General features: G+C 42.6%; 2 protein-coding genes across 2 annotated transcripts in view; one reads left to right on the top strand and one right to left on the bottom strand.

Moving 5' to 3' along the window:
* The window catches only part of LOC109252330 (uncharacterized), a 41,324-nt gene that overhangs the window by 7,293 nt on the left and 8,905 nt on the right, over positions 1-25,126 (top strand). The window lies entirely within an intron of this gene.
* On the bottom strand, positions 9,308-17,005 carry LOC109261373 (GTPase IMAP family member 7-like). Its single transcript, XM_019439928.2, has 2 exons — positions 16,947-17,005; positions 9,308-10,727 (listed from the first exon to the last, which is right to left on the bottom strand). Exons 1-2 carry the CDS (start codon positions 16,975-16,977, stop codon positions 9,859-9,861), a joined length of 900 nt encoding a protein of 299 aa, XP_019295473.2. The 5' UTR covers positions 16,978-17,005; the 3' UTR covers positions 9,308-9,858.

Raw genomic sequence — 25,126 nt, 5'->3', positions numbered from 1 at the left:
AATCAGGAGGCTATAGATGCTGGAGAGGATGTGGAGAAACGGGAACCCCCTTGCACTGTTGGTGGGAACGCAAACTGGTGTAGCTGCTCCGGAAATCTGTGGAGGTTCCTCAAAAAATTAAAAATAGAACTACCCTATGACCCAGCAATAGCACTGCTAGGAATTTACCCAAGGGGTACAAGAGTGCTGATGAATAGTGGCACTTGTACCGCAATGTTTATAGCAGCACTCTTAACAATAGCCAAATTATGGAAAGAGCCTAAATGTCCATCAGCTGATGAATGGATAAAGAAATTGTGGCTTATATACCCAATGGAACACTACTTGGCAATGAGAAAGAATGAAATATGGCCTTTTGTAGCAACGCGCATGGAACTGGAGAGTGTTATGCTAAGTGAAATAAGTCATACAGAGAAAGACAGTTACCATATGGTTACACTCTTATGTGGATCCTGAGAAACTTAGCAGATGACCATGGGGGAGGGGAAGGAAAAAACAAACGTTAGAGAGGGAGGGAGCCAAACCAATAGAGATTCTTAAAAACTGACAATAAACTGAGGGTTGATGTGGGGTGGGAGGGACGCGAGGGATGATGGGCATTGAGGAGGGCACGTGTTGGGATGAGCACCTGGTGTCGTATGGAAACCAATTTGACAATAAATTTCATATTAAAAAAATAAAAAATAAAATTAAAAAAGCACAGACTGGGCCACTTATAAATAGCAGAAGAATTTTCCCCATGGTTCTAGAGGTTGGAGGTCCAAGATGGAGATGTGATTTCAGCCAGGATCTGGTGAGAGACCTCTCTGGGTTGCATGACAGCATTGAGTTACTTGTGGTTGTAGGACTGAGTTCCTCCTCTCAGAGTGTCATCCTGGCTGCCCCTCTTGATAGGCAGTTCTCCATATGGATATTCAACATGGATATTCTCTCCAGTGGGAGAATCTCTTGCTTTTCAATATTTTTTGATTAGGTCAGGTGCACCTGGTATAATCCCACCTCCCTTTTTTTCCTAAAGTTTATTATTTTGACAGAGCCTGAGATAGCACAAAGGGGGAGGGGCAGAGAGGGAAGGAGAGACAGAATCCCAAGCAGGCCTTCCACTGTCAGCATGGACCCCTACTCAGGGTTCCAACTCAGGAAACCATGAGATCATGACCTCAGGTAAAGGAAACCAATCGTCAGATGCTTGACCAACTGGAGCCACCCAGGCACCTCATTAGCATTTTTTTTTGAAATTCACAGAGAAGGATACAAGAGGTGACTCACCTCTCTCTGGCTCAGAGGAGAAAGTGCTGATCCCTCCACCTTCACCCCAGGGAAGCAGAAACTCTGCTGCAAGCCCTTCATAAATGATCTCCTCATGAAAGACAGTGATTAATGTGTTTCCGAATGTGAGAATTTTAGGATAGTTCAGTAGACCACTTTTTCCTATTATGTTTTACTTTTTAAAAACATGAAACAGATGGTACTTTCTCCGTCTTAGCTTACTGGGGCCAGACGTGACCCACACTTTTGGTCCCTTATTCCATTCTGTATACACACCAAAGAAATTCTTTCTGGCAGGTCCCAGCTGAGTCACCTTCTTGGACAGTAAATCTGGTTGTCAGATGGCCCGAGGGTGTGAGAATAGCTCTGTTCCATTCAGGGAGAAGAATAAAGTTTTCCAACTTTGGGTTTTGGCCCCTGCTCTGGTCTCCACTCCCTCTTTACTAGGGAGTCCTAGACTTTGGATAGAAATCTGGTATTTTGCCTTTATGATTTAGTTCTTTCAATGTATACTTGAGAATCATGGGGAGGAGGAGTCTTCGGTATTCTGAATCTAGCTGGTAACATTTGGAACGAGGGAAATGCCTTGAATATGATTGAAATGACTTTGTCCCTTTCAAATGTGAGATTATTTGCGACTGGGTGGTCACTCTGAAGGTATGGTTCCAGAAGAGCAGCATGGGCAACACCTGTGAACAACACAACCTGTAGGGAATGCAGATTCTCAAGCTCCACCCCGAGCCTATTGAATCAGGCTTTGTACTTTAACAAGACTTCCCGATGGCTCTGATACATGCTAATGCTTCACATAGTATAGAGAAAAACCTGAAGAAACAGCTTCTAGACTTAAAAAAGAAAAAAAGGATTTGTGAAAACATGACAGCCTTGTAATCCAGGGTTGGTGTTTCTTTACAAGGGATTGCCTATAGTCTATCACTTGTCTGACTTGCATGACAAAGCCCAGGGCTCCCTTGCTGCACAATAGAATTTTATATAGTAGATGTCCAGATAATTGAAGTTGAGAACACTCTGTCTTCTTCTAGGGGAAAGAAAACAGAGAGGAAGAAAGAATAAACCAATGAGACATGTGTCCCAGATTCCACCTCTCCAGGTTCAGAAAGCAAGAGATATATTGTCTTTTCCTCAGTTCATGGAGGAATGAAGAAGCATGAAGAATTGTATGGAAATTTGGTTGGGAGATTGTCAAGGGAATTCACCATGAGGGTGAAAATGAGGTAGCTGTGCAGCGTCTATGTTTAATTTTGCTGGGTAGGCTGTTCCCCGCATACTCCACACTGCTCCACAGGAAGCAATTGACTTAAAGTCTAAGGGACTCATTTCCATAAGCCCGCTCAAAGCATTTTTCCTACAAAAGCAACTATTAACTCAAGAGGAATGAAAAATAGAATTAAAATCTCCCTATCTCATTGTCCTTTCTCACAAATCTGTATCAGAGAATTGGTGCTTAAGAAAATGTGCACACCAATGAGAAAGAATGAAATATGGCCCTGTGTAGCAACGTGGATGGAACTGGAGAGTGTGATGCTAAGTGAAATAAGCCATACAGAGAAAGACAGATACCATATGTTTTCACTCTTATGTGGATCCTGAGAAACTTAACAGAAACCCATGGGGGAGGGGAAGGAAAAAAAAAGAGGTTAGAGTGGGAGAGAGCCAAAGCATAAGAGACTCTTGAAAACTAAGAACAAACTGAGGGTTGATGGGGGAGGGGAGGGAGGGGAGGCTCGGTGATGGGTATTGAAGAGGGCATCTTTTGGGATGAGCCCTGGGTGTTGTATGGAAACCAACTTGACAATAAATTTCATATATTAAAAACAAGAGAGAAAAAATAAAAATAAAAATAATAAAATAGGTCTTTTGGAAACAGCCTAAAGATGGAACTTGTTTTCTTATTCATTCTGTTACCCTGTGTCTTTTGACTAGAGCATTTAGTCCATTGACATTTAGAGTGAGTTCTGAAAGATATGAATTTATTGCCATTGTGTTGCCTTTAGAGTTTGAGTTTCTGGTGGTGTTCTCTGGTCTTTGTTGCTTTTGTCTTTTTTGCTTTGGTTCACCTTTTCTCCCCTGAGAGAGTCCCCCACACAATTTCGTTCCAGGCTGGTTACTGGTCACAAACGTCTATAGTTTTCCTGTGTCTGGGAAACACTTTATCTCCCTTTCTATTTTGAACAAACAACCTTGCTGAATAAAGAGCTTTGGGCTGCTTACTTTTTCAGTTCAGCACTTTGAATATATCCCGCCACTCCTTTCTGTCCTGCCAATTTCTGTGGATAGGTCTGCTGAGAACCTGATCTGGTTGCACTTGTAGGTTAAGGGCTTTTTTCCTTTGCTGCTTTCACAATTCTTTCCTTGTCTGTTTATTTTGTGAATTTGAATATGAAATGACTTGTTGATAGTTGGTGTTCCTTGAATCTGATGGGAGTTCTCTGTGCTTCCTGGGTTTTGATGTCTGTCTTTCCTCAGGGTAGGAAAGTGTTCTGGTATGATTTCCTCACATAAACCTTCTTCTCTGTGTTCTCTGTCTTCATTTTCTGGGACCCTTATTATTCGGATGTTGTTCATTTTTAATGAGTCACCAAATTCTCTAAATCTTATATCATGCTCTTTTGCCTTAGTTTGAGAGATAGAGAGTGAGCAGGAGGGAGCAGGGGGAGAGAGAACCCCAAGCAGGCTCTGAATTGTCAGTGAAAAGCCCACTGTGAAACTTGATCCCAAGAACTTGAGATCATGACCTGAGCCCAGACCAAGAGCTGAATGCTTAACTAATTGAACCACCCTGGTGCCCCTCTTTTTTTTTAAGTAAGCTCTACACCCATCAACATGGGTCTCAAACCCATGACCCTGAGAGTAAGACTCAAGCACTATATCAACTTAGCCAGCCAGGTGCTCAACAGAGGAAGCCAGGAAACAGTGGAGGTAGGTTTTCAGTGTGCTGAGAGAAAATGACAATCAACCTGAAATCCTAGTCTCAGAGAAAATTGCTGTCAAAACTAAGGGCAAAATACATACACCCATTTCAGGCAACACAGACTGGCATTCCTTGACAATAGCACAATCTTATTACAGGAATTTGTAAAGAATGTATCTGAGGCAAGAGGAAAGTAATCCAGATAGTAAATCACAGGTGAAAAAAAAAAGGAAGTTTAAACAAATGCAAACTGTGTAAAATAATACTAATGCTTCCTAAGGTTTAATCGGGGAGAATGAGAAAATTAAATATTCAACAATAACGATATATAGATTGGGGTTGAGGGTGGGAATGGAATTAAAATGTTCTAATTTGTTGTATATGAAGAAGATTAAAACAGATTTCTTGAGATTTTGAACAGTTAAGAATGTATGTTGTAATCATTGGGTGATTACAGGAAAAGCATACATAATTTCCAAACTAGGAGAGAAAAACACAAAATGTGAAAAAAAAAATCCAAATCATTCAAGTTAAACCACACAGAGGAAGGGGAAGAAAAAGAAATATGGAACAGGTTGGACAAGTAAAAGCAAAGACTAAAACTTTAAATATGCATCCCCATAAGTCACAAGTTTTAACTATGATAAATGCACCAATGTTTTCAGTTAAAAAAAAATAAAGAGTTTTGGAGGGGACTGAAGAAGAAATCCAAGTCAAAAACGTTACGTGAGGGAAAACTTGAAAGCAAAAGTGTAGGTAAACCTACAAGCACATTCTAAATAAATAAGAACAGAATATCAAACTACATAGACTTTTCATTCAATAATTCTCGAGAGCTTATCATGTGCCAGGCACTGTTCTGGGCAACTGAATACATCAGCAATTAGAGCTGGTAAGGATCCTTGCCTTTCTGAATCGTTTAGTGGTCCTTGAAGGAGCAGAACATGAACAAAAAACAAATTTGTAAATTACAAAAGATATGAGATGTTCCCTTGTAAAAGAAGGAAAATCAGAGAGGGAGGGTAAAGAGTGGGGAGAGTAGAGAAGATGAGTTGAATGCACACCACGGTCTCGAAACACCTGCCCTGTTCATCAGGTGTAAGTAGTCCCACTCATCAAGACAAAACACAGTTTTACATTGATATGCACCACAAAGGGAGGCATCACATGTATAAAGGGAATAATCAAATCACAAGAGGAAACAGACAAATCTCCATGTATGGTGACAGATTTTAACACACACCTCTCGTTGCTAGAACAGGCAGATACAAAAAAATCAAAAAGTACACATGATTGATAAGTTAGACCTAATGAGCATATGTAGACTATTTCATGAAATTTCTGAGCCACTTGTTTTCAAGTACATAGGAAAAATTTATTAACGTTGTTCTTATGTTTGTCCATGAAGAAATGCTCTAAAATTTTTGAAATAACATAGACAACATTTTCTGACCACAATGTAATTAAAAGAAAAGTAAATAAAATGTCATAAGTTTAGCAATTGGAGAACACAGTTTTAAATAACTGATGGGTAAAAAGAGACAAAAACAGAAATTGATCAATATTTGGAATGAAGTGTAATTAAATTACTGCATTTCAAAGCCTATGAAAAATTACAATTTAGCTTTCAGTGTGTATTAGGAAAGAGAAAGAATGAAAATTAATCAGCAAAATACATATCTGCTTCAGATTCTGTCTCTCCCTCTCTCTCTGCCGCTCCTCCACTCATACTCTGTCTCCCTCTCTTTCTCTCAAAAATAAATAAACACTTTTAAAAATTATTCAGTTTCACTGAAGGGTACATTTTCTACAATCCCTGGCATATGCCTGCTCCCGGAGAAGAACCTGCAGTGTAGACAGGGCTGCTTAGAGCTCTCCCCAACCTGCCCTTCTCCTCCTGTCCTTGCCTTGGCTCTGATTGCTCATGGGCTGGGGGAGAAGAGGCAGGAACACTGAAGACCAGTCAGGTGTAGTCTGGCCTTGGTGGGGGTGGGGGATGGTGGCAGCATACTTAGTGCCTCTTCCCCCGCCCAGGAGACCTTTAATGAGTCTTTAGAGAGTCTTCCCTGGGAATCTGCAATCACAAGTCCAACAGACGGCCACTCTCTCCCCTCCCGCCGATTGCTTCCATGTCTGTTCCTGGTGCCTGGACTTCCAGACCTCTGGTCCACACAGAAGCTGTTGGGATCCCTGCTGGGCCCCTGGGCAAGTCCCCTTCAAACTGGCTTTGGCTGCCTCCCTACTGTATGGCCCACATTTGATATGAGGAACCTATACTTTTGCCCCCCCTCCCTGCTCCTTAGTGAAAGTTTTGACTGCTTCCAAGACAGCCACCACCGTGTGTACCCTGCTCCCTCCACAGAACACAGCAATAACCTTCATGTATCCCATGGAACCAGCAGGGAGCAAAGCCAAACTCCAAAAGACACACATCAAGTCTCTTAACATACACCACCCACATCCGTCTGGCAGCATCAAAGTCCTGAGGCCACCTCACTAGCTTTCGGGAAAAGAAAACCTCCATCTCGCTGGACATGGCACGCAGAGAGGAGTCCCTGTGGGGCTTCCCTTATATAGTCACACGGTTACACCTGGGTCACCTTCTGCACTGGGGGGATGATTGCTCTACAGATGAGCCCCAAGAATTGACCAATTCAAATTTGTCATTGTCCCTATAATTGAAGCGTTCTCTTTTAAAAGTCATTCCTCCTGGGATGCCTGGCTGGATCATTTGGAAGACCATGAGACACTTGATCTCAGGGTCATGAGGTGGAGCCCCATGTTGGGTGTAGAGATTACTTAAATAAAACCTAAAAAGAAAAAGTCCTTTCCTCTTGACCCCTTCAAATATCTATCAAATTAGTTGAAGGAATAAATCTCACAAAACTGGTTCCCGCTTCTTCCTTTGGGCATCCTATGTGGATCTTCTGGCATAGAGCTTTTGACTGTGGGGTATTGGCAATTAGAAAGATTCAGCTGAAATTGGAGATATTTATGTTAACATCCTGCCACATTTACCCCAAGCCTTTCACATAACCTTCGGACCCAGATTTCAAGTTAATGCAGGTCATTTATATTGGACCCTACCTTTGACATCTGATATTCAACTTGTCACAAACCTAACTGAACGTTGTTGCTCCTGACTCTACCCTTCCCCTGAAAATCTTACCTGTCACCCTGAACTTTCCTGTTTCTGAACAGAAGCATGATCATCCTACCCATCACCCACATGGACACATCCTACACATCCTTCACAGAAGACTTCACACCTACATCCTTCCTCAGGTCTTCTTCTATAAATCCTTGTTTAAATGCCCCATCATGGGTCATGACTATCACATATTTCAACAACAGGGATCATGCACACATTAAACGCTGGAAATACCACAGTCTTCAGCACTGAAATAGAACCATCTTCAGGGAAAACTGGGACATAAAATATGTTAAGAAGTGAGTGAGCAATATTTCAATTGTCAAGTGAAGAGATAATGATTTATCTGATTTACTCATTTTTCTCTGGGTATGTGTTGCCTTCCAAAATAGAACCTAAGGTTGGGAAAAAAGAAATTAGCTCACATAAGCTGCACATTAAAACGGCCCTCACACAGGTTAATTGTATTAAGAATGCTTCTGCATATCTCTCGTGGAAAGTATCTTTTAAACGGTTCTGAAATGAAAAAAGTCAGGAGAGCATGAATACTTACCTCTCTAGAGATACCATCACACAGATGAGTCACTTACAAGGAAGTACTTTTGAACATAAGAACTGCATGATGGCAAAGAGTACTTTGGTCTCACTTTGTCTTTGACACATGTTTTCTCAGGAGAGGATTTTTCTTCCGTGTTGCTTTTACTGCGTTCTGAGTACTGGTGATGAATCTTAGAATGAGCGGGTATTTAGATTCTTAAGTTTTCCAGAGTTAATCTCTAATCTGTCTCCTGAAAAGTCACTGATACGGTAAATACTCTCAGTCATGTTCACAGACAAAACAAAGGACAAATAAAAATTCTAATAATTTGGATTTGGGATGGCTGCAATCCTTGTGAGTGACTGACAGTCACCCATCTAACTTTGAAATTTCTCTATTATTTTAGCAAGACAGAACCTTTCATCTACTTACTGCAAATGTCACAGCATGGAAGGGTAAGGAGAGATTTTTCTGGTGTCAGAAAACAAGCACTAGAGGGAATGTAAAACCATCAACAACAATAAAGATGCTCTGAAAGAGAACTGGGTACCATAAGATTTATCAATCAGGTTCTCAAGGGAAAAAGATAGTTTGCTCTCATTAGGTACTTGGAGAAAGTTTAGAGAAGGGGCCTCTTACACACTGTGGACACAGGGAATTTGGAAACCACAGTGACATTGATAGTATCGATAAGAAAATTGAGTCCCACCTGAAGGGGTGAAGAAAGACTGGAATGCAGAAGAAGAGTTGGGTAGAAAGGCCACCAAGGGAGGAGCTGTGAGCTTTGGCGTAGGGTTGCAGTTAGTCAGAGATGGCCCTGCAGAGATAGAGGTGGGAGAATGGACACCCCAGCCTTGCTTTTCTACTTCCACAGGGCCTCTGACTTGGACTTCCCATTGGCCAGCCAGGCAGAAGTCAGAGAGCAAGAGATCCCACCGATGTAGTGGAACTAGATCAGCCTCAGGGGGCAAAGAGCTGGGTGAAGTGTGATTCTGCAGAGGCAAATGAAGACTATGTGGCCCAGATGGGATTTTTCAGATACAAGTGGAGACATTTTAAGTTAGGATGGTCCCTAAAAAAAGAAAAGAGAGAAACACAGTAAGAGAATCCTGTGACTTTCAGATCTCCATGAACCACAGAACAATCTTTCCAGAGAAACCCGATACCTCCCTAACATAGTACTTGTGGCCATGCGGTGCAACGACGCATGTGACCAGTGGTTCAGATGCTTAACATGTGCAGGATTTCTGATTTGAATTTTCCTGAGTCTTTGAACTCTATATGCCATTGCCTGATTATGCCAACTTTGTGTGAAGAGGGACAGGTGGCAAGGGGAGGCGGTGGGGACTGAGAGCTGGAAAGACGCTTCGTTCTGGTTAGTTCTCGCTGCATAACAAACCATTCTGAAGCTCAGTGGTTAAAAACAAAAACCATCATTTATTTGTTCTCATAAAGCTGCCATTTGGGCAGGACTCAGTGGGAATGGATCATCTTTGCTTTCTGCAACTTCGCCTGAGATGGCGGGGCAGCCAGAGGGCACGCTTCTGTGTTGCCTCATTTGCGTGGCGGGCAAGTTGGTGTGAGTCACAAATGAAAGGTGAGCTGGGAAGTGGGCCAGTGACTTCAGGCCCTCTGCATGGGGGCCTCTCAAGAGACAGCCTGGGCTTTCTCACAACATGACAGTCAAGTTCCAAGGGCAAGAACCCCAACAGGGCAAGGAAGCATTGCCCACATGTAACCTTAGAGTCACAAGGTGTTGCTTCAACCATCTGCTATTAATTGAAATGGTCCCAGATCTGCCCAGTTCCAAGGTAGAGGACACAGGCCCCGCAAGTCAGTGGTAGGAGTAACAGGGTCAGGTTATAGGAGGAATAAGTAGAAGCTACTGTCACAGCTATCTATGGAAACTACAATCTACCACTATCGCAAATCATCATAAATTCAAAAGAAAAAATGAAATGTTCTTTACTACCAAAACATATGCCATATTTTTGAAAGCACCCTCATAATCACATCTAAAACATGTTCAAATATGCCCTTCTCAGCTTCTTCCCTGATGTTTTTTAATTGTTCATCATAAATCCTCTTTAGCCATTTTATTTTTTCCTCCCGTTCTTCCTGTGATTTATCAGCATATTCCTTTTCTACTAGTTGAATTTCATTATTTAATTGATCGGTGTAGATCTTCTTCAGGTCTTCTTCCCGTTGCCTCAGCCTCTTCTCTGTGTCCTCGTAAATGGCATCAGTAAAGTAAGCCCCTCTGTTTCTCTTCACCATCTCCTCTATCAGCTCCACCAGCTCCTGCACTTGAGCTTCCTTCTTGGCCTCTGAGGCTCTGTTGTTGAAGGCACAGCAGCGGTTCCCACACTCTCTGATGATGTTTTTTAGCTTCACATCTGCATCTGCTAAGAAGTCACTCAGACTCTGCCCCTCCAAGTTATCTTTGCCAGTGAACAACATGATCATGTGCCTCAAGGCTGGCTTCCCAAAGACATACTTGATCAATGCCACGGTCTTCTGCTCTTCATCTGTGTAGCGGCCCAGAGGGATGACCAAGACGATGGCGTGGGGCCCAGGGCAGGAGTAGAGGACACACCGGCTGATTTCCCTGCACGTGGTATTCAGGGTCTCCTTGGTGTCAAAGAGCCCTGGGGTGTCAACAACAAGAAGTTTTCTCCCCTTCCATTCCTTGGATGCTTTTTGACACTTGGGAGTGACAGCACTGGGAGCAACTTTAGACTCAAAGACTCTACTCCCCAGGATGGTGTTTGCCGTTGCACTCTTCCCACTTCCAGTTTTCCCCACCAAAACAATCCTCAGACTGTTGTCCTGAGGGTCTGCCATGTCAAAAAAGGGAAGGAGAAGAAAAAGAGTCAACGAAGGTAAGTGGAAACCATCACATTCCTCTTATCTCCTTTGTGTTTCTCCATGAAAACCTGCAGTAGTGTACTATCCATGTTGGTCCCATAAAGACAAAAATATGAAACAATTCACTCACCATGGAAGAAACAACAAAGTAGTTAAAGAGTTCCCCTACAAAAGAGTACCAGATCCAGATGGTTTCATGGGGATCTCACTTAACCTTTCTTAAACTATTCCTGATGACTTAAAACAAAAGGAAATCTTTCCTGTTCTTTCTATGCCACAAGTATGATATTGATCCCAAAGGCTAACAAAGATTTCACCAATAAATAAAGCTACAGACATGTCTCATTTGCGAATACTATTGCAAAAATCCCAAATAAATTGTCAGACACTAAAAAGTAATACCCCATAATTAAGTGTGATTTCTTTCAGAAATACTAGGGTGGTTCAATATGAGAAAATGGTGAGAAAATGGATTGTTACAATACATCCCCTTTAGTAGAGTTAAGAAGAAAAATACTTTGATGCAGAACAGACATTTCCCCAAATTCAATGCTGTTTTAACAGATACTTCTTTAATGTGATTTTATAGAAATATAAATTTTAACAAATTTGTCACCATTTTTTCTCTGCAGCTAAAATAGTTGACTATTAAGTTCATTTGGATGAATGAAGAAAGAAAATTAGCCTGTAGAGTCAAAAAAGAGAAGAACGATGAGGGAGGGCCATCTCTACCAGATAGTAAAATATTTTACCCCTATAATTAAGGCAGTATGACATGTGTGTGAACAGAGACAGAACAGAAAACAAAAACAGACAATTCAGAAATAGTCCTAATTGGTCTACTATATTCATGAGTATCCAGTTAAATGTATTACGTTACATTTATCTTCAGTAAAGCAGCCTCTCACAGCAATGGGGAGAAAGATGGACTAATAACCAGCATTGGGATAACTACAAAACCACACAGAAAAAGACAAAACTGCACCCACGTCTTCACGCCATTCACTTGCCAAATACATTAGAAATATAAACACTAAAAATCAATCCACATAAATACTAGAAGAAACTCAGACAAATCCTTTGTAACCTAGGGGCGGGGCAACTCTTTCTAAGATTTGAAAGATTGTAAGGAAAAGGATTCATACATCTGACTACATAAAGACCTAAAAGACAAGGGGAGACAACGAACATCACAGACAATTAAATACGAATGTCAGATTATATCAAAGAGGGTTAATTCTCCCCTTACACAAAGAATACCTAAAAGCAGAGAGGCAAATTCCAATAGCTCGATAGAAAATGGAGCAAGACATAGGAATAGACAGTTCAAAGAAAAAAAAGAAATGCCAATGCTCCTCAACTATAAAAATATATGAACACTCCCTTAAAGTAGAGAAAAATAAATTCAACATAGGAAAAGAAAATAACTAAATATAGTAAATTAAAATTACACTGAGATACTATTTCTCCACTTACGGATTTGGCAAAAATCCAAAAATTTGCTGCTATAATCAGTCAGTAAAGGTTGAGAGGATACAGGTTCTCTTCTCCATGGCTAATGAAATTGAAAAACAGTCTAAAACCTACAGAGGAGAAATTAGCAATATCATACAAATTACATATACATTTATTCTTGGATTGTGAGTCCCAATTTTAGGATTTATGCCTGTAGTGGTAAAGGGCATATCACCTCTAAACGTGCAATGTTGGCATACAGACTATTTCTTTTTTTTTTTTTTAATTTTACATTTATTTATTTTGGAGAAACAGAGTGAGACAAAGCGTGAGCGGGGGAGGGGCAGAGAGAGAAGAAGATACTGAATCTGAAGCAGGCCCCAGGCTCCAAAAATCAGTTAACACAGAGCCTGACACGGGTCTGGAACCCACGAACTGTGAGATCATGACCTGAGCGAAGACGGACGCTCAACCGACTGAGACACCCAGGGGCCCCGGCATACTGACTATTTTAAATAAAAGTAACTTAAGATACAGCCTGTATGGGAAGATTACTAAGACCCTCTTCTGTCCCCCTGCAAGCAGGAAACAAATCTCCCGTGTAAAAGGTGCCCTTCCTGTCCCAGGAGGTAAAGAGACACCCTTATGACCAGGGATGGGAGATTTAGAGCCAAGAAGACTGTATAAACAGCCCACTACTTTCTACTAATTTACTACCCCAGCCTAAAGTCCCCTTAGAATTCCTCCCTAACAGATGCTCCCAAAGTTAAGTTTTCCTTGTTTTGTCAATCCCTCACAGATCCATCGTCTCTTTGCCTAAAAAGTATAAAAACTTCCTGCCTTGGTCAATTCTCTTGGTCTTAGTTTCATTACTGAGCATTTGTGCACACTGCTTTTTTTTTCTCTTGTTAATCTGCCTCAAGTGAATGTAATTCTTAGTGCAGCTGGAAGACATTGAAGGGTAGAGGAAGAAATTCCCCTTCCTCGTGTCCCAGAGCTACACTGACAAAAACACAGGAAAACATTGGCATATGTTTATTCTCTGTGTCACTATTTGTAATAATTAAAGACAAAAAATCCACCAAATACCCACCAGTAGGAGTCTGGTTGAATAAACTAAGGTATATACACACAGTGATGTACTATCCAACTGTAGAAAGGAATAAGAAATACCTCTCTATGCCAGGATGGAGAGATCTCCAGGATATTTCACTAAGCAAAAAAAAAAAAAAAAAAAAAAAGGCAAAGTGAAGAAAATAATATTTACTTTACTGTCATTTCTCTAGTGGGGAGGAACATGAACTGTAGGTACAAAGTGCAACATATATTTCATGCACATGAAAAAGCAATGGCAGATCATCTGAACCGTCACCAAAGAAGTTACTGACAGAGGGATGGGAGGAATAAGGCGGGGACAAGGTAGAAGCTGGAAACTGTTTTGAATATACTTCGATTTCATAGATTTGTCTTGAAAGCATGTACTTCCTTCTTTTTGAGAGTTCGAATTACAGCTCTTTTCCTTTATGAAAGACCTACATGTGTACCTGCTGTTGCTGGCTGACATAAATTCAAAGAGGATTTTTCATTTGTACAAAAAAAAGCTGAACACGAATACAGCGTTCCGCATTTGTTTTACAGCCAGTTGAGCTAATAGAGAGGCCGAGTGGGCCGTTGTCCACGCCAGCTGCCAATCACCTTCCCCGGGAACCTCACACAGGGGTTCACCATCCAGCCACCAGAGCTGTGAGCCAGATGAGTATGTGGGCTTTCTCTCAATTGAATTTGTGCATCTGTTAACAAGTTGTGTCTAAAAGTATCAGAAACACATAAGGGAGGTTATTTGGGGGAGATCTGGGAATGCGCACCCTTTTTCCATGTACTTTGATAGTAATGGCTTCTATCCTTTATGTCATTTTGTTTCATAAAAGATTTCATAGGAACGTTCTGCTTGTGGAAAGTGAGGAACATCTGTAAATAGCTTCATAATTATAAACAAAAACTATATTTTAAGATAACTAGTAAAAATCAAAAGCAAATTAAATACATAGTAATTGGTGTAATAGACAAACCACACAAAGAATTGGTCCAAGAAACTTGAAAATGCAGTTGCTTCATTGGCTAATGTCCTAATGGGATATAGTGTAAGGCCAAATAGGGGGAAAAAACGTCAAGAAAATCTTAAATTGCTTTCAGGAATCCTGTCCTATACTTAGCTTTTTGTGCACATGTGTAGTTTTGAAGCCCAAGGACAAACCCAGTGGCAATGAACACCCTTAGCACCCATACTGTGCCCTTCAAATGCCATTTCCCACCAAAAACTTTAGGACTCTTAGGAGAAGGTACCGATTCCAGATGTGGGCCATGAAATGTACACTTGGATCCTAGACTATCTACTCATACTAGAAAGCGAGGATTCTACCAGAAACTACTCAGACCGTGGGACGCCTGGCTAGCTCTGTCAATACAGCATGCATCTCTTGATCCCACGTTCATGAGTTCTAGCCCCACATTGGGTGCAGAGATCACTTTCAAAAAAAATGTTTGGATCTTACCGAAAGGACTACAGAGCCAACTTGAAGAGGCTGACTGGACAGACAGAGATGGGGTAATTTGAGTACCAATGAGAATAATAATTTCAATGGATTAAAATTCATCAAATATGTTGAAGTTCATGAATTCATAACAATACCAACATCGCAAAAGAAGTGAAGTGTTCTCTTTGGGGTATGCTAGGAAATGATGTCATCAGTCTGAACATGGACAAAAAAGAATCAAGCATTCCTTTTGTCTTATTAACTACACCTTATGGAAATGAAAGTATGATTCAGGGGAACTTTATTTTTAAAGGATTATGCCATCCAATCAATGAAGAAAGAATGATAGAATTATAATATTATAATTTGCGACCGTTAATGAAACAAAGTTAGTCTAGGCTATCATTACTGTCTGCTACATTACAGAAAGAGACAGAAGAATATATAAGGTGCCTTCTCATGGACGTTTACAACTGCACCTATGAAATATTGCCACCCAAATAACCAGGCAAGCCTTAATCTGATCAAGCCTCTCCTTAAATTTAAATTTATACAAACACTGAAACTAGAAGAACATGTCATATGACATCTTGAGGATTTAACGAGCAAAATGTACACTGTCCAATTCTCTTGGATAAAGATCAACCGTTTCTTTAAAAGACACATTTTACAAAAAGAAACAGAAAGGTGAAAACTTATTTATCAAATTAAACTTAAAATAATTGCAATTTATAAACCATATTTGGAGCTGATTTCAATTTTATTTTAAAAAAAAATTTTTTTTAATGTTTATTTATTTTTAAGAGAGACAGAGACAGAATGCGAGTGGGTTAGGGGCAGAGAGAGAGGGAGACCCAGAAGCAGAAGCAGGCTCCAGGCTCTGAGCTGTCAGCACAGAGACCGACGCGGGGCTCGAACTCACGAGCTGTGAGATCATGACCTGAGCCGAAGTCAGACACACAACCGACTGAGCCACCCAGGCACCCCTGATTTCAATTTTAAAATCTATGAGACAATCTGGGGATTGGAATACACCTGGTAATTGTTTAAAAATTCTAGTTGCTTTCTGAAGTCTGATCATGGTATATTTTAATGACCTTATCTCCCAGACATACATATGTAAATATTTACTGATAAAATGATAAAATTTTTAGTATTCTAGTAATTTAGTAATTTTTAGTATTCTAATGTTTGAAGTGTATTAATTATTTAGTTAATTTATCTCTACACCCAGCGTGGGGCTCGATCTCACAACCCTGATATCAAGAGTCCCATGCTCTTCCCACAGAGTCAGATAGGCGCCCCCACTCTAGTTTTTTAAATGAGGAAATAGATGTGGCTCAGAAATGCTGAGAAAGTTGCCCAAGGTCACTGCGCTAATGGGCTTTGGGCAGAGGAGGGATCCAATATAAAGTATGTCTGACCCCTATGCTCATGCATAACCCTTGCAAGCTCTGGCCTCTTCCTGGTTCCTTCTCAGGTCCTTGATTCTACATTTCTGTTTACATTGGATCAGAAATAGATCATGGGAGGCCAGGGGAGGTATTTCACTCTCTCTCCAGAAACGTGAACTAGTAGCAACCCTGGAATTAGGGAAGGCAACCAAAGGGCTTCACACACATTTGTTTTCTATAGAATAGCTCATTCTATCCCCAAGGCACCCCTTCCTTACCTCCTCTGTTACACTGTCGATCACACCATTTCTCTCCTTAAATGTGGGAAAGGACACCGCCAGCTGAATTCTAGACTTCCTGTGCCATTTGTGACCTGGGTATCCCGGGGAATTTGATAATACCACATGCACACCGTCTGGGATTCAGATTTTCTTTCAGGTAAGAGAGGGATTGGGCCAGACTTGTCTCTAAATTGCCTTCCAGCTCTAAAGACCTGCCTTGAGGACACTAGTTTCCCACTAAGGGAAATGAATGGGGTGTCAGGCAGCACTCACTCTGTCATGACAGCAACTGATGGAAGATATGCTGTTCAGCAAGTTTGTCCTGATAAATAGGAGAGGTGTGGACATGGGCCACTCAATCTCCTCAGTCCCACCCTGCCTTCTACCAAGACCCCTGTGGTAGCATCCTCATTGCTGGGCTGTTGGCACAGTACCCAGCCCCTTCTAGGACCAGAACCCACACCCATGCACACCCCTATGTCCTGCTGCCCCTCACGCCTCCATTGCTCCCAGGCCAGGCTCACCTTCTTTTGAAGGAGCTAATAAGTTCCCCATTGTTCTCCAAAGAATCTGTTTGAGCTGCTGCTTTTGCTTTCACTGGGAGGAAAAAGTGTTTGCACCCTTTAAACCTCTGAAGCAGGAAGCTCAGATTGGGTGGAGCTAGTGAAGGAACTATTTGACTTTAAAGAGACAGAAATATTGCCCTATAATTGGAGGAGTGCTTTAGTTTTACCAAGGTGTAAGCTTTTTCTCCATGTGCCTGCTCTCACACCAAATTTTCCAAACTTATGTTGGTTGTTTGGGGTTATACTGGTGGATCCCAAAGGCCCTTATTACATGACACAAATCATGCACACAGAGCCAGGCATGGTGTTGGATCATCTTCCCTGCATGGCGTGGGAGACTCTGGGGTGATTTTAGGAAGAAGATAGTTAGATGTGTCCAAATTTAGAGCCTGAGATACTTCCCAGTGATTGTATCATATGGGTGTTCATGATAGTCTTTCATGAAGGTCTCAAGTTACTCATTAAGAATTTACCAGCCTTCAGGTACAAAGCCAAGAGTCTAAACCATTGGGAGCCAAGAGAAAAAAAGGAAGATGTGGCCTGGAAAAAGTCTTCCAATGACCGTACACCTTCTCTGGTTTTCTTCATATGGTTCTTTCAAGCCCCAAAATATACATGACCTGACAAGAAAAGATGCACCCAGGGAGGAGATCAAACTTTCCCCTACAACCTTCCTACGTTCCTCTACCCCAGACCCAGGCACAGGTAGATTTTCCCAGATTTAGCCAGTGCATCCACTCCAACCTGCTCTGGAAACTTTGAGATGATAGGCAGATGGTCAAACCTCTCATGGTTGACCAGCTGTTCCAGTTGTCTGTTGCATCATCATAAAATTATAATGTTTTTGATTATATATTTTTGTTCACTACATTGAGACATGGGATTACTTGATGCTCACACTTGAAGGTGGGTACTAAGAGAACTAAATGTGGCAGGAAGTAGTGGCCAATGGGGAGGCAACCCATGGAGGGAAGCAGCTAGATTTGGAAATTATTGTATTAATACTATATTATTGGCCCATATCATTAGACCAGTTATTGGTGCTAATGACTTGGAGGGCCCCAGGTAACTGTTTTCCAACTTGCAATAAAGACACAGACCGGGACCAGCTATGTAATTTGCAAAGTCTGGCACAAAAGGAATATGCCAGGCCCTTTGTCAAAAACAAACAAAAAAAATTAAGAATTTCAAGATGACATCAACAGAACAGTAAACCCTTCTAAGTACAAGGCCCTGTGCAACGGCACAGGTCACATACCCATGAACTTGGTCTTGTGAGGCTGCATACATAAAAGTCTAGAGGAGAGCTAGAATCATATTTCCTGCTCAAAATATCTCTACCATTTCCTAGTTTCATTTCAAGCTACATATTCCTTGAGTGAAACTTGTCCTTGGATGTTTCCATGGTCAGCTAATTGCTTCTCCAGGTATTATGCTCAGGTATGCTGTTAAGTTCCCTAGAGGGAACAGGAGACTAGTTGACACAGAATCCATGGATGCCACAAGAAATCAGATGCGGGTCTCAAATGGTAACAGCCTTGTGATCATTGGTCAAAAAGGAGCATGTGGCCCCCATCAGTCCCATCCTGAGCCCTAAGTTAGGAGTGATCTCCTTCTAGAAGATTCTGGATAGAAGCAGTGTAGCCCCATATCTGAATTGTTCACTTAGCCATGCTCCTGAACATTGAGGGCTTCCTTCCACTTGCACCTATGCTGTGAGCCACAGGCCTCTCCACCGCTTGTCTCCTCCTGCAACCCTGGAAACACAACTTTCCACCCAGGATCTTGCTCCTTCCACATAGAAGCAGAGAGATACATGTGGACAAAGCCACAGCTTCCTTTTTTTTGTTTTCCTTTGATTCTTTCCATTTCACACACACACAGAAATGTGGATATAATGAATTTTCAAAAGGTGTGGGGTCATTAAGAGACATTCTTTGAATTCTATAGGAGTCTTCTTGTGGGGCTTATGGTGTTTTCTGATGCTCAGATCTAGATAATCTCAAAGCTCAACTTATTAAAATAGTGCAGAAATAATAACAGTAGTTTAAAAGAATCGTTCCCCCATTGTCCTGTTTCTTCTACATATCGTCTTTGTAACCTTGGTGGATCCGTTTCCTATTGCCTCCATAACAAACTCCGAAAACATTAGTAGCTGAAAACAATATACACTTCATCTTCTACAGTTATGGAGAACAAGAGCATGGAATTAGTCTTATGGAGATAAAATCAAGGTCCTGCTGAGCTGGTTCTTTCTGGAGGCTCCAGGAGAGAATCCATCCCTTGCCTCTTATATCTTCTAGAAGCTGCCAGCTGACCTGGGCTTGTGGCCACATCACACCAATCTCTGCTGCCTTTATCACATTGCCTACATGCCTCTCCTTAGAAGGACCTTTCTGATTACCTCTGGGGCCCACCCAGATAATCCGGAATAATCTCCCCATCTCAAAGTCATTAACTTAATCACACCTGCAAAGATGCTTATGGAATAAGGTAACATTCACAGGCTCTGGGGATTAGAGTGTGGCCATCTTTCGGGGGCCACCATTCAGCCTGCCACATTTGGGTGAGTTAACCTCTCTGCAACTCACTCCCCTAATCTTTAAAATGGAATACTTACTTCAGACGGTCATTGTGAAACCAGATAAATTTGTACACATGACGTGGTACTCAAACCATAGTGATCAATAGGTATTAGTTAGTAGTAATAATTCAACACTCAATGCTAGTCTCATAGATTACCATCCTGAGGCTCATCTACACATCATAGATGCTGTCTTAGTCAGCGTGGACAGCCATAATTCCACAGCCTGGGAGCAGGAACAACAGGAATTAATCTCTCACAGTTCTGGAGTCTGGGCAACCCAAGCCCAATGTGCCAGCCAACTTGTTTCCCTGGGGAAGGCTCACTTCCTGATTTGCAAATGGCACTGTCTCACCGTGTCCATACATGATGAAGCGAGGAAGCAACTCTCTGCTATCTCTTCTTCAAGGGCACTAATCCCATCGAGAGGACCCCAGATTCATGAACTCATGGAAACCCACTAACGTTACCCCCAAATACCATCATGTTGGGGGTTAGGGATTCTGGAGCCTTCTCTCTTGGTGCCAAATAAAACTAGTCACTTCTCCTTTGTAACAATCTCTTTTAAGTGGATATCACTCAAGGTTTCCTGGTTTCTCCCCACTCACTCCACCCACAAGGGCACTGCATGAAAAGGAAGACTCAGCACCTCCACAGCCTGTATACCAGGATAAGGGATCTGGATTATCTATAGCCCTGCACTCACATGTCTTTAATGAAATTGTCTTCTGGCTCCACGGATGTGCAAGAAGAGCTGCCTCTTGCAGGCTAATAGCAGCCTTGTCACAAAAGAGATATAGGTGTTAGGTGTGACAGTGCACTTGGGGCTGAATCCCTCAAAGGAAACATTGACCAAACCCTCATGAAATAAGGACCATGCCCCCCAAAGAGCCTTTTACTGTCTTCCACGATGTTATATTCCGTTATGAACCACAACCATTCAGTCCTGTTCTCAAACAGGTCTCTGCTTCCTCCTAAGGCTTCTCCGAAGATCTACCAAAAGTGACCACTCAGAATTTGTGTCTTCACCAGAGGGTCACAGTCTTGGAGCTTCAGGGGAAAAACTGTAGGACGTGCTCTGAACCACTGTTGCCTCAAAGAGACTTTCAGAGCAGGTTTGCAAGAAGGCAGCACTGACTCAACGCTCAGACTGTGCCAGTGAGCAAAGCCAGGACTACTGGGACTCTCAGTCTGGAAGCATATGTACCTCAGGAAATCAGACGACTGACTCAAGATCCAGCAGAGTGAGAAGTAATGACATAGGACTGAGTGAACGGATTCAAAATGTGCCATTGTGGTTATTTGTTTGGAATATTGATGCAACAGTTTGTGGTCATTTGTTACAGCAGCTCCTGGGGGAATTAATATAGATTTTAAGGCCAAGAAGTAGAGTCCTGCTCTGGTAATTACCTAAAATGTAGGAGTCATTTCGAAATTGAGTAATGCATGCAGGCTCGAGGAATTCTGAGGTATATGATAAAAAGAAAGGCCTAAGAGGATGTCGGTGGTAGGATGAACATCAAGGTCACTTTCTGGTGAGGTCCCAGAGAGAGGTGGGGACCACGCTGCTGGACATTGGAGGGATGATGGCACTTGCTATAAAATGGCAGGGGGCAGGGAGGCGGGCTAAACTGAGGTGGGCTGCTGGGTGGAGAGTAGACCATGTAAGTGATGAACTTGAATATTTAGCTGGGGAGAATTCCAAGAACAATGTGGAAGATGTGGCCTGGTGTCTCCTTGCTGCTTCTAATGAAATGCGTGAGGAAAGAGAGTGGTGGCTTATCGCCAGCCAAAGAGCACCAAGATGGCCAGCTGCCAGCAGAGCCCAGGAAGAAGCAAGCAAGGTCCTCCCCTCAAGGCTTCAGAGAGCACACGCCTCTGCTGGCATCTTGACTTTGGACTCCAGGAGCTACCACACAATGCATGTCTCAGCTGTTTCAACTGGTGTTTGACCGACCTGTTGTGCAGTGCTAGGCATCCAGCATGTCCCCTCCACCTTGCCCCTGCCTGCGTTCTTGTCCCATCCTCTGAGAAACCCAAAGGTCTCCCCTTCTGTGGCACAGTGTGAGCGGGCAAATCATCTAGACTACGTTCTTCCTCATTCCCACCACATTTCTGGCCCAGACGGACCCCAGGTCTCCCTGATGAGAGAGAGCTTGGGGCTTTCTCAGAATTTAGATTTCAGTACTCTAAAGAATTCTCTTTTTGGAAACAAATATACAACATCAAAACAAAAACTAACAATTGTTTCTTTTAAAGAGACACACAGGAATTTAAGGCCTGGGAGTGCGGTTAAGGCCTCCTGAACTCTTAAGGCAAACAGGCAGACTATCAGGGTGCCATGAGCTGGGGGGTCTGAGGTAAAAGCGGGCCCCAGTCCCAGCAGCAACAATCAATCCCTCACTCTTAGAGAATACCAACACTGCACAAAAGGACTATTTTCTCTTAATCAGCAAAAATGTTTCCTTAATATATGAAAATCAGTCAGTGGAAAAGTGTGTGGGCCTGATTCTGCCATGATCAAGATCTATGGCTTGGAGAAAACCCAAACACAAACAGACCCCAAAAAACCACAATCCCCATGTGCCCCAGTATCTTTATGGATAAGAAGTCCTAGATTGTCTCAATTCAATGCCTCCTACAGAACAGGATCATGCGAGACTCTCTGGGCCTCTCCCATTGAGGACAAATCCCAAGACTTTGACCCCCGCATGATTCATGAGCCTGGGACCATGTACCTACACAACTCCTCAGGTGTTGGTTGGCTATAGGTATAAATCTCCTGGTGGAACAGGGGCCTGTGGCCCCCAAAGGGAGACCCTGAGGAGGGCCGAGTCCCAAGACTCCTGGCTGGAGGACCCAGATGTGAATACGAGTATGGACCTTCTTTCCCCAGGACTTTGGCGTCCCTAGAGCCATCAGAGTAATGGACAGTTACAGATGGTCATGGACATCACCTTTATTTACCAGCCAGCACCAACAGCCATGAACACAAGAAGCAAAGGCACAGGCATGTTTCACCCCGAGTTCTCTGCTACTCTCCACACACAGCATCCTTCCTCACTCATCCGCCTAGACTTTCCAGTCCCACGCCTCCAAACCCCACAGCCTTTGCTTGGATGGCCCCTGGATTCTTAGCCATTCCTTGGTACCAATGGTGGAAGAGGCGGCTTGGGAGAATGGGGGTCAGGGAAAGAACTCACAAGCTGCCAGGACCAGCTGACAGCATTCAGTGATCTGACCTCTCTGGGATTTACAACAAAGTTGGCACGGTTTCTGCTGTTACCTTCATTTCTTTCTTTGGGTTTCAACTTGACATCTTTTATTGCTTCACTCATATCTTTGTGGAGTGTCTCGAGTGCTTTATTACAAATGATAAACACCGTAAGTAAATCTTTAACGAGGGATAAAGGAAAGACTGTTATATTTATGGCACCATATCACAGCACAGTTTTTTCTGTTATTGTTTCCCACAGTCCCTTGCATTTTCAAGAAATGGGCAACAGGGTGATTTCTCGTAAATTCACTCATGCACAGAAAAACATACATCTTACTTCAACCCCAGCAATTTCCTGCCTCACCTCTCCCGAGTCTGTCTTCCTCATCAGGCCACAAAGGCAAGGTCGCAGGTTCATGTCTTCTCATTTGTGGCTGCTCTTGTGCTCAAAAGGGACTGGGGCAGGAAGGCGGGGCCAAGGAGGAACCCCACCACGGAGGTCTCACTGGCCTCTGCACAGGTAGCTTTTCCCACCTCTCCCCAGGCTAGTGCTGGCCTGAAGATGAGGTGGACGTCTTCCTGGGAATGTCCAACAAGGACCCGTTCAAAGCAAGCACAGCAGCTAGATCTTTTGACCCTGACGTGGGCTGAACAAGTCAGTTCTGCTCTTTATTAGAACAGATGCGCACGGATGCTGCTATCTTCCAAAATTTTGACCAATTTTTCTACTGGTTGTTTGTTCATTGAATGATTGATTGATTAATTGATTGATTAAAGTTTATTTGTTAATTTTGAGAGAGAGAGAGAGTGAGGAAGGGAAGGCCAGATAAAGAGGGAGACAGAGGATCCCAAGCACACTCCCTGCCAGCACAGAGCCCGACGCAGGGCTTGATTTAAGAACCGCAAGATCACCACTCTGAGGTGAAACCATGAGTTGGATGTTCAACCAAATGAGCCCCCCAGGTCCTCCCTTTTAAAAAATTTTCACTCAAAACATAAATAGCTAACAAACAGCCAGGCAGCCTTATTATTTTGACTATTATTTATTTATCAGGAAGATATAGAACGTGAAAGTTGCACTGAAATGACTCCTGTCCAAGCTGTGAAAGAATATAAACGACTCTTTGGAAATACAGTGAGAGGCCAGCGTCTCTCTCACCCTCTGCAAGTTCACCATAGCTGCAGTTAGTAGGACAGCGGGACTCCGTATAAAGACGGCTGTCTGTAAGACGGTGGTAACTGCTGCCTGGCTCCCTTTTGACAGTGTTTCATTTACCTATAATAAGACACCACAAGGGTAAGGCAAAAGGAGGCAAACTCCAGGCAGCTAGCAGGAAGGAAGAAGAGGGGAGTTGGCAATGTGGCCAGAGTTTGAACCAAAACTAGGACAGGCTTCCATATGTCCTGGAGGAACCCTACAGACCTAGTACTGGTGGGACAGCCATAAGTGATGCAACGTATATATTTTTTAAAATATATTAAACTCTCTTAAAGTTGTTCTAAGATCCAGCAAACAAAGAAGACCAATTTCAAAAAATAAAAGTCTACTAAATAGTAGTAAGAACAGTGAGTCTGTGACACTTACCATAAGCTGCTTCCTCCCTTCCAACACACACTCAGCTCCTCTGGAAGGAAACTGCATTCTGGTAGGTGTGGCCAAGAAGCTGGGGCTCCCTGTCCCCTCAGCATTCCAGCAAGAGAACAGTATCTTTGGAGGAATCAGCTGGAAGTCAGTAGGTTTAACCACCGGGTATAGTACAGACAGAGTGGTTAGGGAAAGAAACACACAATGGGGCAAAGACAACTGTCAACTCCCGGGACTGTGCAGGCCCAGGCTGCACCCTCTGAGGAGAGACACCAGAGGTTTCACCCTGCAGGGGAAGCAGACTTCACCAGGAGAGTCCAGCCAAACATGCAAACCCCATGCACAAAGTTGCAGTGAAGCACCAGAGCAGATATCCTTGTCTTATCTCTGATCACAGGGGCAAAACTCTCAGCCTTTCATCCAGTATGGTACCAGTGGTGGGAGTTTTCACACTGATTTCCTTCAGTTCTTTCAACATGCTTAGAATTGCTCTTTGGAAGCCCTGTCTCTGAATCCAATATCCAGGGCCTCTGCCAGGCAATTCCTGTGGCCTGAGTTTTTCCAGTATATGGGTCACACCTTCCTGTTTCGCTGTACATCTTGCAGGTATTCTTAAAAACTGGGCATTTTAGGTAACATGGTGTAGTGAATCTGGATACTGATTCCCTTTCTGCCTTTCTAGGCCTTGATTTGCTGCTGTCTGTGTGTCCATAAGAATACAGAAATTGCTTTTTTAAACAACAAAATAGAAA

Source organism: Panthera pardus, unplaced genomic scaffold (assembly GCF_024362965.1).
Source record: "Panthera pardus isolate Hobbes unplaced genomic scaffold, ASM2436296v1 HiC_scaffold_9, whole genome shotgun sequence".
NCBI classification, from domain to species: domain Eukaryota; kingdom Metazoa; phylum Chordata; class Mammalia; order Carnivora; family Felidae; genus Panthera; species Panthera pardus.
This window is presented reverse-complemented; position numbering and strand designations above follow the sequence as displayed.